This window comes from Urocampus carinirostris, chromosome 9, assembly GCF_059441175.1.
Source record: "Urocampus carinirostris isolate Australia breed hairy pipefish chromosome 9, RoL_Ucar_1.0, whole genome shotgun sequence".
NCBI lineage: Eukaryota > Metazoa > Chordata > Actinopteri > Syngnathiformes > Syngnathidae > Urocampus > Urocampus carinirostris.
Genome location: NC_142357.1, coordinates 15040574 through 15057486, shown reverse-complemented (window position 1 = coordinate 15057486; position 16913 = coordinate 15040574). Strand labels below are relative to the sequence as shown.

The following is a 16913-nucleotide window of genomic DNA, read 5'->3' as shown; positions in this document are numbered from 1 at the left end:
ATGTGATTTATCTGAGGGCTGGTTTGTAAATTCTCAGTGGCCGACGGTTGCTGCCTGTTCTGCCGGAACGGCTGCTCGAATCATCCACTTGGGTGCAGAGTGTTGTTTCGCAAGGAGCTAAAACTGCATGAAGAAAAGTTATGCCTGAATTTCAAAAGTATGGAAGTTTTACAAAAATGATCGCAAATGTTTTTTCAGAGAAACATAAGAGTAGTTGGAGGAGTCATTTTCATGAAAACATATATTTACAATAAATTACAACTTATAATTTGGTGCTACTCCCCCTCTATCATATATCAGTGACATCTGGGACGAGCACCTTTCTACAGTATTCCAACAACAATCCCTGTTGGATTGAAACCAGTCAAGTGGACTTTCCAATTTCCATTTTTATATGTTGTTTATGTGTTTAACGAGGGTGGAGTGGAATTTCATGAATGCAAAATGGAGGAATTGGTTGTCATAACGAGAATGCAATTGAGAGGGTAGTAAAAATTGATGTTGATATAAAATGCTCCTTGCGCCCCCACGTGTCTTAACATTAAATTTTATATCATTATGGCATTTGTACATTATGAATTAGGTTGTAAAATTCACCGGTTTGTATCCATATCAAGGGGTGATCGTCCTTTAATATGTGTCGACTGTAAATCAAATTGTAGCTTAGCTTAAAAATTTCACCAGAACAAACCCTGAAAAATGTTGAACATGAAAAGAAAATTCTTAGACTAAATCAGAGTATTCTTACTCTTAAACATAGCAATGCTATGATATCTTATAATTCTTAGAAAACTATTGATAATTTATTCATAGAAGAAAAACTTTTTCTTAGACTTTGAAATCCATATTTCAGAATGGGTAAAGAGAACTTTCAGATTTTGAAATAAGTAGTAGCATTTTAAACAACCATTTTTAAGTTGAAAGTGGTTCTTAGACATTGCTTCAAAATAAACCGCAGATGGCAGGAATGTGCTATAAATAACCACGGAACTATAAACATTGTCAACACATATTAGCATTGCTTTCTTTTTTGTAGTTTTCGTAAAAATAACACATATATCGGAATTTGCTATAAACTGTCTTAGTAAACAACGGAAGATTTGTTGTATTTGGTGGCACTCTAGTTTTGTATTCATTCAATTATTTTAACTGTGCTGCCCTGCAATAAACTGATCATCCCTTTGTCAGAAAATTAAGCCGATTTTATAAGAATAAGAATACCGTAATATACCTGTTTTCTCTCTAGTAGAATGATAAAATAACTAAACTGAACAAAATGATTTCAGATGCCGGATATCAAAATCATTTAACGTGTTTTGAAGGTGGCGTCCGTAACTTCAAAATATTCTACTTGTTGATGCCATCTTCTGGCTGAAATCATCATTGCAGCCTCTGTCAAGCTGCTTGTATGGCGTGTGCAAGTACGTGTCTCTCTTAGATGCGGTCGAATAAGCTCTTCTTTACTCACATTTTTGGGGGTTTGTGTTGGCATGTGGACTGTACTTTTTAAAAATAGCCTCTTACTTTCACCATTTTCATCCTGGAATAAAAGGAAACCTTAAGCACGCATGTGTAATCACTCTCTTCCTCCTACCTCCTTTCCTCCAGTCTAATACACTTGTGCCCGGAACACCAAGAATAAGAGTAAGATAAAAGCAGATAGGTGCGGTAAAAGAATAAAATGAAGGCTCTTTGAATAAACACTTAATAGAGAAAATATTAAATTTTCATTTTTTTGAGGACACCTCAAACCCTTAAGAAATACTTTGTGAATAAAATAAGATAAACAATACTTCAATACGCAAAATTAACACGTCAGATGATATATGATGAGATATATATATACCGTATTTTCCACACTACAGTATAAGGCGCACCTAAAAGCCTTTATTTTTTTCAAAAGCTGACCATGTGCCTTAAAATACAGTGCGCCTTGTATATGGATCAATATTAAGTCACAAAGTCTTGCAACTAAAGCAAGCAGCCGCCGACTAGATCTTCCCCCGAAGGCGAAGTAGTCCGCGGTGTATGCTGGGATTTATATACCGGCGTTTCATTTCCTAACCAATGTGTCAATCATCATTTGAATCAGTCACTATTGGCTAAAGTTATTCTGAGGTAAAGGGGGTGGATCCTTTTTATCATTTACAGGCTCGCAAAGGCTAAAGGGGAGAAACAAAGCCTGCAATTGGCCGAAAAAGATGAATGTGAATCACACGTTGGGTTGCACTACGACACAGAGAAAACATTTTTTACTATTGACTTGAAAAGCGCTATAGAAATGCAGATCATTATTCTGTATTTGTAAATATTTTACTCTCCTGGATTTACTACACTCACAGTTGTAGGAAGACCATGGTTACGTATCATTAATGAACGTGAAGGCTGCAAGAGAACTTAGGTGAGCTATGCGGCTTTATATTTTCCCGGTATCTTGTTTTAGAACGATCTTGATGTTTCTGTGATGAGTCTATTTTTAAACTAAATTCAATTCAAAGTGTTTATTGTCATATGCACAGTAAAGAACCCCGTTTCCTTGCACAATAATATTCTTACTTTGCTGTCCACAGAGTTGCCAGCAAAAAAATATATATATATATATATATATATATACATATATATATACATATATACATATACATATACAGAATATATATATACATATATATATACATATACATATATATATATACATATATATATACATATACATATATATATATACATATACATATATATATATACATATATATACATATACATATATATATATATACATATATATATATATACATATACATATATATATATATACATATACATATACATATATACATATATATATACATATATATATATACATATACATATATATGAGGATAAGCGGTACAGCTAATGAGTTGAGTTGAGTATATACATATATATATACATATATATATATATATATATATATATATATATATATACATATACATACATATATATATACATATACATATATATATACATATATATATATATACATATACATACATATATACATACATATATATATACATATACATATATATATACATATATATATATATACATATACATACATATATATATACATATATATATACATATATACATACATATATATATACATATATACATACATATATATATACATATATACATATATACATATATATATATATATATATATATATATATATATACATATATACATATATATACATATATATATATATATATATATATATATATATATATATATATCAGCGTATTGTATAGGTATATTCACCTGCATGGCAGCACAAAATACTTTTGGTGGTACTGTTAATTGATTAAAAATCGTAACCAAGTGATCAGGGTTTGCACATCTTTTTATGGCCTAATTCAAGCACATTTTAAGGATTTTTTAAGCCAATTTTCAAATTTCTCCGATACCATTAAAAGAAGACATTTTGTGTGAATCATGTATTTTGCGGAGCCAAAAATATATCAGTGATTTACATGTGATTTTTAATCTTGCCTGTGCATTTTTCAAGACATAAGTTTGTTTTTGAGACAAATGTCTCCCTAAATAGGTGTTGGGTAAAAAAGACAGTAAAATTTAGGTTACATTTTCAGGTGCAGGAAATTCTTACTCTTACAATTTGCCACTGGGGAATGCAACCTTAATTTCTAATTTAAAAGTTGATAATTGATCCATGAGCTTTGCACCAATACACATTTTGTTGAAACATTTTGTTGAGACTTTAGGTGTAGCAAGCACCTGTCCTCTTGGGCACGACCTATATTGGGCGATTACGCTTCATAGGAAAATGCCATCTGCTGGAAAATCCACCAAAGCAAAGCCACCAAAGGGCAGTGTTGGTGTCATTTTAAGGCAGATTTATGAAAAAGCATGGTAACAATTTCAAGCATTTTTCAATCCTTGAAAACACAACGTTAAAATTCAAACATTTTCAAGGATTTCAAGCACCCGTACAAACAAAGTCCTGTTCAGAACCTGCTGGATTGAGAAGGAACATTAAAAGGAGTCTTGGGAAAGAGCATTCCTGAGCCAGTTAATGAACCCTTTGTCCTGTGCTCTTATTAAACGGCTGCAAGGACAACAGAGAGAAAGGAGGTTCGCTTGGGGGAAGCTCGGGAAATGAACAAGAATCTGAGGACAGTGAGTCTAATATGTACACTTGAAGACAAATCTTCAAAACACACAACAAATGGCTGCGGGCCCATATCTTCCGCTCTATAATTACACAGCTGTACTTCCTGCACCGCATTTCTCATTCTTTATCCTCACAATATGACTTTGCTCATATGTTTGATCGGGCTATTAGGACGATTAGTCGACAATGTTGACAAAAATCGATAATACAAATAATAGTCAATTGAATTCATCGTCGACTATTGTCGCCGGACACGTTTTTTCCAACGGACTGGGGATACTTGTTATGCGACGATAGACCTACAATCCGTCAGTACAGCCATTATCGCATGCTAGGTATGTAAGTGGTTATGGCCATTATCAAATGCAAACAGTTAAATTATGGAATTCAAAATATTAATAAGATGAATATTAAAAAGTTAATAAAGATATAAATAACTGAGACGGTCTCTACCTCACGAGCATAAAAGAAAAAAAATCGAATACTGTTTCGGTGGTGACATTTTGGCATGAGGTTATATAAAGTATCTATCTATCTATGTATTATTAATATATGTTTTTACTTCATCTCTGCTGAGAGTCACACATGCGGAGTAGAGTTTGTCTCGAGCAGTAATATAAACAAACAGAAATGGAGGCATCAACATCAAGTACGCATACCATCCATTAATCCATCTGCACCGCTTATCCTCAGTAGGGTCGCGGGGGTGCTGGAGCCCATCCCAGCAGTCTTAGGGCAATGGGCAGGGGACACCCTGAACTGGTTGCCAGCCAGTCGCAGGGCACACAGAGACAACTCACTCGCTCTTTCACACCAAGGGACAATTTGGACCGGTCAATTAACCTGACATGCATGTTTTTTGGAATGTGTTGAGAAACCGGAGTGCCCGGAGGAAACCCACGCAAGCACAGGGAGAACATGCAAACTCCACACAGGAAAGTTTGATCTCATGACCTCAGAACTGCGTCGCACATTCGCTAACCACTTCGCCGCCGTGCTGCCCTAGTAGCCAGAGTTAAGGATAAGCGGCTAGCGGCATTATAAGTCTTCAGTGCCGTCCGTGATCATGGTAAATGTGAATTCTCTACCAAATAAGACCGACAAACTGGCTGTGCTGGTGAAAAACATCAAAGCCTAAAGGGAGTGCAGTTTGCTGTGTTTTAAGGAAACGTGGCTCACGTCTAGCATCCCGGACGCTAACGTGGAGCTATCCGGAGCTACCCGGCTTCAGCGCTGTTAGGGACAGAGACACAAAAGCCTGCGGGAAGCGGAGAGGAGGTGGACTCGCTATCTACGTGAACACAAGGTAGTGTAAACCTGGGCACAAAGATTTCCATTTGCTGCAGGGACGTCGAACTTTTGGACTAGCGTGTGACGTCATCCAACTACAACACAGCACCCCAAGGCCATCTTGTTAATCTGTTAATAACAACAAAAGGATACTGCTGGAAGTGTGAATTTCCCTACGGGAATGAATAAAGTATCTATCTATCTCTATCTCTCTCTCTCTCTCTCTCTCTCTCTCTCTCCCTATATATATATATATATATATATATATATATATAGTACGCATACCAAATACCAAAACTACTTTTAAAGTTTGCATAGCCTTTGTGTATCATGGCAGTAGCTGGGTGATGCACAAACATTTAAAGACTGCGTCGGGTAGTATAACGAAACACAGTGTGACTCGCCTTGATAAGATTCAAGTAACATTTCCCCCAGTATGGTTTTTATGACATGATTGTACATTTTATACGTGTATATTTTTCGATTAAGAGATCTTAAGAGTTAGGCCAGACAGTGCCTTACATATGTATTTGATTTTAAAGGGATGCAATCTGAAGACATGTCAGTTGTTAACACGTTAAAAACGACAAACGTCAGTTGTTAAAACGGTTTGATTGCAAACTGTTCAGAGCTGTTACGTTTATTTAGTAACAGACTATGCAGTTGACTACTGAATGTACGGTACTTTAAAAAATGCACATAAAATTTGCTTTATTTACTGTTTTACTTCTGCTAATGAGCCTGTTCTTAGTGTACAGGGATAAAAAATTGGTTCACAGCTCACAGATCCCTTAACTGCCAGGGTCATCAGAGCACCACATACTTTGAGTGTCTTGGGCAAGTACAGCCTTGCGGCACCGATCACTCTCCAGGCAATTTTTGGGGGCTTTGGGTTTGCTCTCCCACATGAAAAAGTACCGGGTTTCATGGTTACCAGTCATAGAAGAAGCCTCCTGATCTGACTCAGATAAAGCACCTTCATCATCTGGTTGCCGTTGTTTTTCGCTGTCCTCGACAGCTGTGTTTGTGTGACAATAGACCCTAAATCACTGGGGAAAAACTATTTTGTTTCGAAATCACATAGTTCAATACGCATTGCATTATTTGTGGCTTTCCAATTTTTGGGGAAAAATAAACTTTGTGGCGATGACGTTACACCTTTTGCTTTTGTGGCATATTAAAGGCACAGGTGCATATCATTAATTCGTGCATTTAATTTAGGGTCATTTATGTAAATAAATTCATCATATCCAATCTTTTAGGTTGCGGCAAAGGAAAACAAATAAATAATGACTACATGTAAAATTAAAACTGATAAATTTAGATGCTAATTAGAGCATTTGTGCATAGTGCTTGTGTGTAATACTGTATATCTCTTCCTTATCCACTAAGATTGTAGGGGCACCCTTTCCTGTGGTGTGTCTTGGGCAAGTACAGCATGGTGGTGCCCGTCCCTTTGTTCCCACCCAGTCTACTAAACCATAAACTTAATATAATGTCTCACCAATCTGTCCCATAATGTCTGGGAAGGAACTACTGCATAAAAAAGGAAGAAGGAAAAAAGTGAACGACCACCTCAAAAAAATCAATGTGCAGTACTTTGGGACTTAATTCACTCACAATAAGTCAAAAACAATTTACTTGATTTTAATTTATTATTTATTTGCCGTTGCTAAAAATGGAGATTTATTCTTGGATTTATGTCTACTGCAAAGAATTGGTTTTAAAATTTTAGAAAAAATATTAGTTATTTAATCATTTGACTTATAATTTTAATAGTCTGTTACTAGTTGACTATTAAAATAATTGTTAGTTCTTATGTTTACACTCGGAAGTTTTATTCAGATTAGAGCCAACGAAACAGGTTGAGCAATGATTTACCTGCAATGGGTGGGCCTGCAGTCATTGGAAGAGACATGAGTCCCAGCAAGTAACCTATGGCCTGCGAGGCCTGCATGGGCCCGACCAGCTCGAATGCGATTGGAGCCATCATGGTGAGGAAGCAGCCGTCACAAAGTCCCAAGAACACGCACACCGCTACAAGTGCCTCAAAGACTGTGCACTGGGGGATCAGGATGGACATGAGCCCCAGAGCAATAAAGGAGGCCACCTATAAACGACAAAGGGAACGTGAAAATTTGTATTTGATTATAAAAGCACATTGTGTGTAATGATCGATTAGAGCACAATTCAGATCCACTAAACAGCATGTGCATTATTATGATTGTTTAAAGGGACACTGCGTAGTATTTGACCACTAGCTATCACTGTGTTGGTGTATTGCCGGGGTCAGCAACCTGCAGCAATAGAGCTGGTTGTGGTTCCAAGAGCAGGCACCTCAAATTCAGTTTGGTTCGGGGGCCAGATCCAGACTTTATGGACGCATCAGTAAATCAAATGTCAACACCAAATATTGAGCTTTGCTTTCATTTTGCTTACATTTGTAGCCTACCCTACAAATTAAAATCAAGGCACAGATTTATTCACAAACAGTGGAAAAAATATTTTCATGTTTGGCATTAAATGTGTTAAAAATTTGTTTGTATTTACACTTGAGTAAATGCAGATTTACATCCGTACCAACTCACCACAAGCATAAACACAATTAAGCTATAAATAAAAACACAAAAATACAAAACAAGATATTTAGTACTGAATGACAAAGCTGGACCTACTTTAACACCTTTACTGCCCCTTAGCAGTGAGAAGGAGAATTTGGTTTGTATTTACTAAAACAAAATTATAACTTTTGCTAGAAATGAGACTTGCTCAGAAATTTAAGGTCGGCTAGATCATCCAGATCATCCTGCCCTAGAGAAGTTTTAGACATGTTTGAAAATCGAAAAAGATGATAGTGGGGAAAATATATGCTTTTTTTGGTGAAATATTTTCTTTAAGAATAAGTATTAAATACTGAATATTTAACTTTTCTTTTAATTTAAAAAAAGGTTTTTAAAAGGCTTTTTTGCAGCTCCAGAGATATGTGGTGGCGCTGTGAGAGGTCAGCCAGCATCCAGCCCGAAGAAGAAATCCGGCTTCTACTTCCTAGTTGGTGTGTAAACATTCTATAGTGTCTATACTATGTTTATACTACCTCCAGCGCGCTAAGAACTTTGACATTTTCATCGTTTAATATCTCGTGCAGCCATTCAACATGGTTGGTGTAAAGTGTAAAGAAGAGGCGAGCTGTTTCTTTTGAAACAAAAGTGGAATAAGAAAGCTTGATGCGGTTGAGAAAATGGTTGGTTTGCTTTTTTTGCCACTCTCTAACACAGAGGAGGAGCTTTTGAAGTTTATCTTCCAAAAGTAAGTTACACTTAGTTTTAATTATCTTTATAGAGCATATTATTTTATTAAACGTTTATTTTTCAGTTTCAAAACAATACAGGTTACTTATACAAGCCTTAAACATACTTATATAAACCTCAAGCATACATTCCGTACAAAATATAGCACTGAAGCAACTTACGAACAAATTCAACTTATGAACGATCGTCCGGAATCTCATTCGTAAGTAGGGCAGCGTCTGTATGACTAATCAAGTTACCATAATTGTGCTGCTCCTTTCATTGTAAGCAGTAAATGTCACTTAACCATCAACAAAACACCTAAAAAAAACTGACATTATTGCATAGCAAGCTCGTAAATAAAGTGTTTATTTTATTCATTTTATTGATTTAAGATAACAATTATATGCTTGTGAGTGGTGACTAGTGCTTGATTATCAGTCTGTTATTCTACTGTTAGTTTTTAAGTGTTTGGAAACCTTTTTCATGGTACAATTTAAGTACTTTTAAAGGACTTTTCAAGCCAATTTTTCACTTTCTAGAGTCAAGTCAAGTCATGTTTATTTGTGTAGCCCTTAATCACACAGAGTCTCAGATGGTAGCACAGACCACAGATTATTGCAAATCACAGACTATTATGACACCATCACCTGATCTAAAACCTACATGAGGGCAAATAATACATATGGGGAAATTAAATCTGAAAGATATTAGGGAGCAAGTCCATGCATGATTTTGTATTCTACCAACAGAACCTTAAAATCACATCTTAAGCCAACAGGGAGCCAATGCAGGTTAGCTAAATTGGGGTAATGTGATCAAACTTTCTTGTCTTAGTTAAAAGCCTCTCTGCAGCATTTTGTAACAAACGCATGAATTGTAATCCCCGCATCTGACTGAGACAGCATAGGGCGAATTTTAGCAATGTTGCAAAGATGGAAAAAAGCTGTTCTAGTAACACCAATTTTAAGAAAAAAATCTGTTAATAATCAAGCATTTTGCAGACCTACAAATATATCAGTGATCTTGGGTGTGCATTTATTAAGAGATGTTATTTGTAAATCTTGGGAAAATCCCAGATATATTTGTGTTTGAGAGAAATCTCTCCCAATATGGGTGTTGTATCTTACATTCTCAGTAACAGAAGTTCTTCCAATTACAATTTACCACTGGGAAACACTACCTTGATTTTTGTGTGGCCCATAATAAATGTCCACATTTGTAGTGTCCGGTTTAGGTGTAGAATGCACTTGTCTTGGCCGTATAGAAAAATACCATTCAAACCTATCCCGGCTCCCGTTAATCACGAGGCAAGATGAAATGTAATACAAAGCGAAGCTTCCAGAGAGCATTGTTGGTGTCCTTTCTAAGCGGAATTGTTGAAAAAGCAATGGAACAATTTCAAGCATTTACCCTTTTATATACTTTTTTAAGTGTAGCGTTTCTTCAAAGCTTCAGACTAGCCTTGTGAAAAGATTGACTTCTTTATTTTTTTTTTCATGTCTTGGCCTCTTTTTTAAGGTGAGCACACAAGAACACCTCCTTTAGAAAATGAGAACATCTCTTGTTAAAAAGAAAGGCACATTTTGAGGACAGGGACAAAGTGCTGTGATTTGGACTACAAGTGCGTATGACAAGTTGCAGTTCACCTCAAAAGTACTCTGTTCTTTTCAACTCTGCTTTCTCTTAGTACTGAATCAGCGCTACCAATATCCAGCAGTTTTTCATTATAAAACTCCTGTGAGTGCGCAAATTAGGATTTATCTGCAGCCAAACTATTTTAATTTACACTGAATGAACTTTGATTCTGTGTACTACTATTACTGTTATTCCAAGAGCTTGGTTAAATACAAATACTAGTTAATAGTTAATTTAAAGTTACCTATTAAATGCAAAGTTTGTTCCCTGTTTTTTTTGTTGTAGTCTTTGGGGATGAGGGGTGGGGTTAATGTGGGAAGGTTAGTTGGGCGCATTTTGTGATAAGTTTATTCTGCTTGCTTCTGTTTTTAAAGATGGACACTTGCAAAAGGGATCGCATAGGATGCCAGTGTTGTTTGACATTTTGACTAGAATTGCTCGGTGTTGTTCTTGATTTTTACTATTACGCACTGTCACTAATGGCCAATATTGTTGTTGTTCTTTCATTACAACACTCTTTAGGGCCGATCTTTTTGTAACTTAGTGATTTATTAAAAGGAAAGCCCTAATGGAGGGCCTTTAGAACTGAATTCTGCATCTTGAGGGTTTTTGTACAGCGCTCTCCTGTTCTCAAATTCATTAAAGACTTCGCTCTTTATTTTGAGTGTCTTGAGTGTTTTGAGCTTCACAATACACTACCTCACATGGTCCCCGCTTTTTTCTGTAATTTCTGTAATTTTTGTATTTATTGTTTGTTTTTATTTTTGTTTTTATTGATACCACTGTTTTATCTTCTGTTTACAGTGACCCGGGTGTCCGAAAAAGGCCCTTTGAAATGGGATGTATTATTTTCATTGTCATTATTATTATTAATAAGTGAGTGGTATTGTTGGTGGTTAGCGCGCAGCCCCATAGTGCAGATGTCTAGGGTCCAATTTCAGCTACCGCAGACTCCCCCGTGCGGAGTTTGCATTTTCTCCCCCCGCTTCCATGGGTTTCCTCCGGGGACTACGGATTCCTCCCACATTCTAAAAACATGCGTGCCAGGTTATTTGGCCCATCAAAATTGTCCTTAGCTGTGAATGAGCGAGTGAATTGTCTGTCTCAGTGTGTCCTGCTGAGGATAAGCAGCACAGGAAATAGATGGATTGATTTTTAATTAAGTTTTGCAGTTTTATGGATTATTAAATGGCAAATTAATATATTAGAGGATGCAGAACAACACGTATTAGGTCATTCTGCAAAAAAAAAAAAAAAAAAAAAAAAAAAAAAATCACCACACCTGATACAGTACAATTATTCATAGAGGCCATAAAAAAACAATCCTCAAATTTTTCTAATCTTATTTCTCTTTTAAAGGAGGGGTCGGGAACCTATGGCTTGCGAGCCATATACTGCTCTTTTCATGAGTACATACAGCTCGGAGAGAAAAGAGAACTCATGCAATAATTTTATGTACAGTTACACAAGTAGTCCTAAATGCAAAGCATAAACTATATGCATGTCAGGTTAATTGGCCGGTCCAAATTGTCCCTAAGTGTGAACGAGGCACTGGTTGTATGCCTTTGTGTGCCCTGTGATTGGCCGGCAACCAGTTGAAGGTGTCCCCTGCCCACTTCCCCAAAATAGCTGGGATGGGCTCCAGCACCCCCGCGACCCTATTGAGGATAAGCGGTGCAGATAATGGATGGATGGAAATTTGGGAATTTTTCTTCAGTACAAAACACTGCAATTTAGCAATTTACAATCGTCTTCTGCTACCAGTGACCGAGACTATCTGGATTAGTGCTAAAATAGGCAAGGTGGGATCAGTCTAACATAAAAACTAGTTTTTTAAAATGTTTTTTTTTTAAATGTCATCATCCCAGGCTTCAACACCATGCAATCAAGAAGAGACATTCACCTTTGCTACTCTAATTTCGTGCAAAGATAACATGAAAAAATCTTTTTACATATAAGTTTTTTTCTTTGTTGTTGTCAAACAGTTTTTTAAAGGTTCTGATAATTGAACTGCTAAAGCCCCTGGCATACAAAACCATGACAAAAACGTGTCTTTCAAGTAACAAAAATGCATACTAATATGGTAATAATTTATCACTGGCTTCGAGTGACATCCCGAGACTACATCAGGATCATTAGGTAGGTACTGTAGGTGCATTTTGTCCAATGGAGCGACGCAAACCACCTGCACCTGAACACCACAAAGACCAGGGAGATGGTGGTGGACTTCAGGAGAACTAGAACTCACCCGGTTCCTGTAACCATCAAAGGAGAATGTGTACAATTTGGACTGGACTGCCAACACAGAAGCTCTATGTAGGAAAGGTCAAAGCCGACTTTACTTCCTCAGAAGGCTGGCCTCCTTCAACATCTGCAAAAAGCTCCTGAAAATATTCTACGAGACAGTTGTGGCAAGCGCCCTCTTCTATGCGGCAGCGTGTTGAGGCAGCGTCATGAAGAAGGATGCCTCTCGTCTCAATAAACTGGCGAGGAAAGCGAGCTCTGTTGTGGGCACAGAGCTGGACAGCCTGACAACAGTAGCTGAGAAACGGGCACTGGAAAAGCTGCCGTCAATCATGGACAATTCATCACATCCACTACACAGCATTATATCCAGACAGAAGAGCAGCTTCAGCGACAGACTGCTGTCACTGTCTTGCACTACGGACAGACTGAAGAGATCTTTTCTTTCTCATGCCATGAGGCTCTTTAACTCCACCTGGCAGAGTAAAGGCCCACATCAAACCACACCCCCTACATTGCATATTACCGAATTTTATTGCAAAATTTATTCTGTGTATCTAGATACTCTTTATAACACGCTACAGTGGGTATTTGTATATTGTATTCTTTTTGCTTTATTATTGTATTGTTCTCGGCTCAGGGATGCTGCTGGAAATGTGAATTTCCCTGCGGGGATGAATAAAGTATCTATCTATTTATCTATCTATCCATCTATTTTAGAATCAGAATCACATTTGTTATCATTGGATTGCTACAACGAAATTACGGTTGCTGGTCTGGATTTATGTAGCGCTTTTCAAGTCAATGAATACCCACACTTGCCCATTCACACACACCGAAAGCAGCGTCAGCCATGCAAGGCAACTACCTACTCAATGGGGGTATTGGGGATTCAGTGTCTTGCCCATGGCGATGACGTCAAGGCAAGGTACCATGCGGTACGACTGTAATGGAAAAGGAGACTAAGTAAAGTACTTGGTACCGGGGGCGAGGCGAGGCAGGGTTGGAACCGTGTCGTAGGAAATGGGGTTAAGTGAGCCGTATGTCATGTAAGTAAATTGACCTACGAGTATTTATATGATAGTTCATGCACTTATGCTCATTATTTAAATCAGAACTGTTTTTTTTTAATGAACCTAATACGGGTTTTTTTACCACTAAGGGGCGCTATTTACTACAAAAGTTCCTTTAACTTTTATAAAAATGTTTATCCAGGATGCCACATCTAATCTAGTTGTAACGATGGAAACTAATTGTAATCAATGACAATAAAAACTAATATATCCTATGCCACCGTCATTAGTTTCCTAACCTGCATGTAGATCTTCTTCAAACCAGGAATAAGGTCCCCAACTTTGCCAAAGGTGAGACGCCCTACTCCCGATGATGCTCCGATGCACACAAGGAGTACCCATTCTTTCTTGGTGCCCTTGAACTGCTCCTCCACAAAGTTCATCTGTCGCACAAAAACAAATATGAGTGGTGTTATAGAAAATTGTGACAATATTATTTATTTCCATGGCAGATGGGCGGATTGTCTCTAGGTGACACAGATGACAATCAACAACCATTATTTAATTTTCTACATTTTTGTTGGCCAGTATAATCAATAACAACCTATAACTGATATTTTGGAAGTTTTTTTACAACTTTATTGTCATGGTTGCCATGGCACCCAATTGGCCTCACTCGTGTGTGTCACGGTTGCCATGGTGCCCAATTGGCCCCGCCCGTGTGTGTCACGGTTGCCATGGTGCCCAATTGGCCTCGCCCGTAGGACACCAGCTGCGGCTCGTTGAGAGATTGGATTTATTTCTATATTAAGCTCAGCGCCCTCTTGCTGTTTTGTCAGCCCGTCAAACGAACTTCTGCCCCACAAAACGTGCGTTCTGACTTGGTCCTGCTTTCCTGTTGATATCTTCAGTCCGGTATTGTTCCCATTTGTTTTTGTCCCGTTTAATTTCGGGTTCCAGTTTTGTTTCTGTCTTTTTTGGTCCTGTTTATTATTTTCTCCAGTTTCGTTCCCGTGTAGTTTCTCCTGTTAATTATCGATACCGTGATTTGTTGTCAATCCTTTCTGTCCCTTCCTGTCCGCTATCGACCCCATCTGCCCGATATCAACTCGGGCAATTGGAATCAGTCTCGTCGGTCTCTGGCTTCCTGTCCGGCTTCCGGACGTGCATGACTCCCCATTTCACGTAAAATAAAAGGCTTGTGTGAGAACGTCACGCGATTGGGTCCTGATCCTATTCTGGTTTCTGACCTTTTTTTAATATTAAAAAAATGATTCCCATGGCTGACTTAAAAGAGAAAAGTAAAAATAAAACCTTAATAATTTTTTTCCACACGTTCAAAATGCTTTATATGTACTATATATTGTAATAGTGCTGTTACCGGTTTGATATTTTTTGCAAAAACGACAAGGAAGAACAAGAGTCAATGGCATCTTATAAAGTTAATGGAAATTTCTCTCAAAAATTGTGCTCAGTTGCATGTCGCTTCAAGAGGAAGGGGTACAGGAAGATCCGCATCACCAGTAACAGACTGAGAGACGGCTTTTTTCCCAGAGCTGTCAAGTCCATCATACAGTATACAGTAAGCCTTATAAGGAAGGCATTACATACTGTATGTATATACTGTATATATATATATATCTCATCTCATCTCATTAGCCGTACCGCTTATCCTCATTAGGGTCGCGGGGGGCTGGAGCCCATCCCAGCCATCTCCGGGCAGTGGGCAGGGGACACCCTGAACTGGTTGCCAGCCAATCGCAGGGCACACACGGACAGACAACTCATTCGCTCATTCACACCTATGGACAATTTGGACCGACCAATTCACCTGAAATGCATGTTTTTGGAACGTGGGAGGAAACCGGAGTGCCCGGAGGAAACCCACGCAAGCACGGGGAGAACATACAAACTCCGCACAGGAAGTCTGGAGCTGGATTTGAACCCACGACAGGTTCCCATGACATGAACTGTGCCGCACAAGCGCTAACCACTGCGCCGCCGTGCTGCCCTATATATATATATATATATATATATATATATATATATATATATATATATATATATATATATATATATATATATATATATACTGTATACATCCATATTCATTGGAAACATTAAGAATATTCGTGTCATTTTTGTCCTCCTACAGAAACCATATAATTTTCCATTATCAAACGTTTTTCAAAAGTACCAGGGATCCACTAGGAAGTGCCAAAGAGGGGCATGCGGCTCCAGAGCTGCTTGCTGCTGACCCCAGGTTTACACCATGGTCATCCAAGTATCCACCAGGGCCCATTTACAGCCCACCAGTGGCTCCGTAGTGTATACAAAGCATAAGAAAAATAAGACGAATCATTTGAAACTGTGTACAGAAGTTTTTCTAGATATGCAAACGTCCAAAGATCATTCATGACTGAAATAACAATGTGGAAAAAACCCTTTCAGTTGTTGTGTATTTCCATTGTGCCAATGTCTGATCAGTGAAAGTTAATAAACCAATTTTAAATAATAAACGGTGAACTTATATTGTATTGTTTTGAATTGTCTTGATTTTGAAGTTAAAATGAGATGTTTCTGTGCAGCGCTCGGGCAGATCTATGGCTGGAAACTATATATCCATCTGGGCGTTGGCCGAGCTTGCATGACAGAAAAAAAAAATCTTTAACATAAATTTCAAAACTTCGCAATGCCTTTGAAATAGCAGAGCGGGAACTGAAGACAGCCACTCCCCAAAACCCTGAAATCAGATTCAAAACAAATCCACCCTTTCTCCTGAACATGCTGAACTATACACTGTACTTTGAAGAGTTTGTTATGCATAAATGGTTATAGGATAGCATGTTTTGGGACACAGAGGGGTCATACAGGAAATGTTTCCTGAAGCAGTTGAATTATTACAAAAGCCGGGGCTGTGTTTACATCTGGTATTCGGCCTGAAACAACAGGTCTAACAGAGGGAGGCCGGACACGGAACATCCCACATCTGGATAAAGGGGTGTCAATTGTTTTTCCCTGCTTCCTTGATAACAAAGACTGAAATACATCGATATAATAATTAATAAAAGTGTTCGTGAGTTAATCAAGTGCTCTGTCATAGGATGTTTAATTATGATTTGCTTATACTTTCCACAGCAAATGAGTTATTACAGCAATCATGAGCGGTATAATCCTCAACTGATCCTCACCACTAAAACGCCCAGCACACATTTCGGTTCCGGGGCAAAAAGAACATTCCGATCTTCCATAAAGTAGAA

At 37.7% G+C, this 16913-nt stretch overlaps 1 protein-coding gene across 1 annotated transcript in view; it reads right to left on the bottom strand.

Moving 5' to 3' along the window:
- The window catches only part of slc16a2 (solute carrier family 16 member 2), a 55669-nt gene that overhangs the window by 16183 nt on the left and 22573 nt on the right, over window positions 1–16913 (bottom strand). The window contains exons 4-5 of the mRNA XM_088344614.1: window positions 13953–14096; window positions 7353–7581 (exon numbers count right to left, since the gene is read on the bottom strand). Coding sequence (XP_088200740.1) covers window positions 7353–7581; window positions 13953–14096 — 373 coding nt within the window. The remainder of the gene's footprint in view (window positions 1–7352; window positions 7582–13952; window positions 14097–16913) is intronic.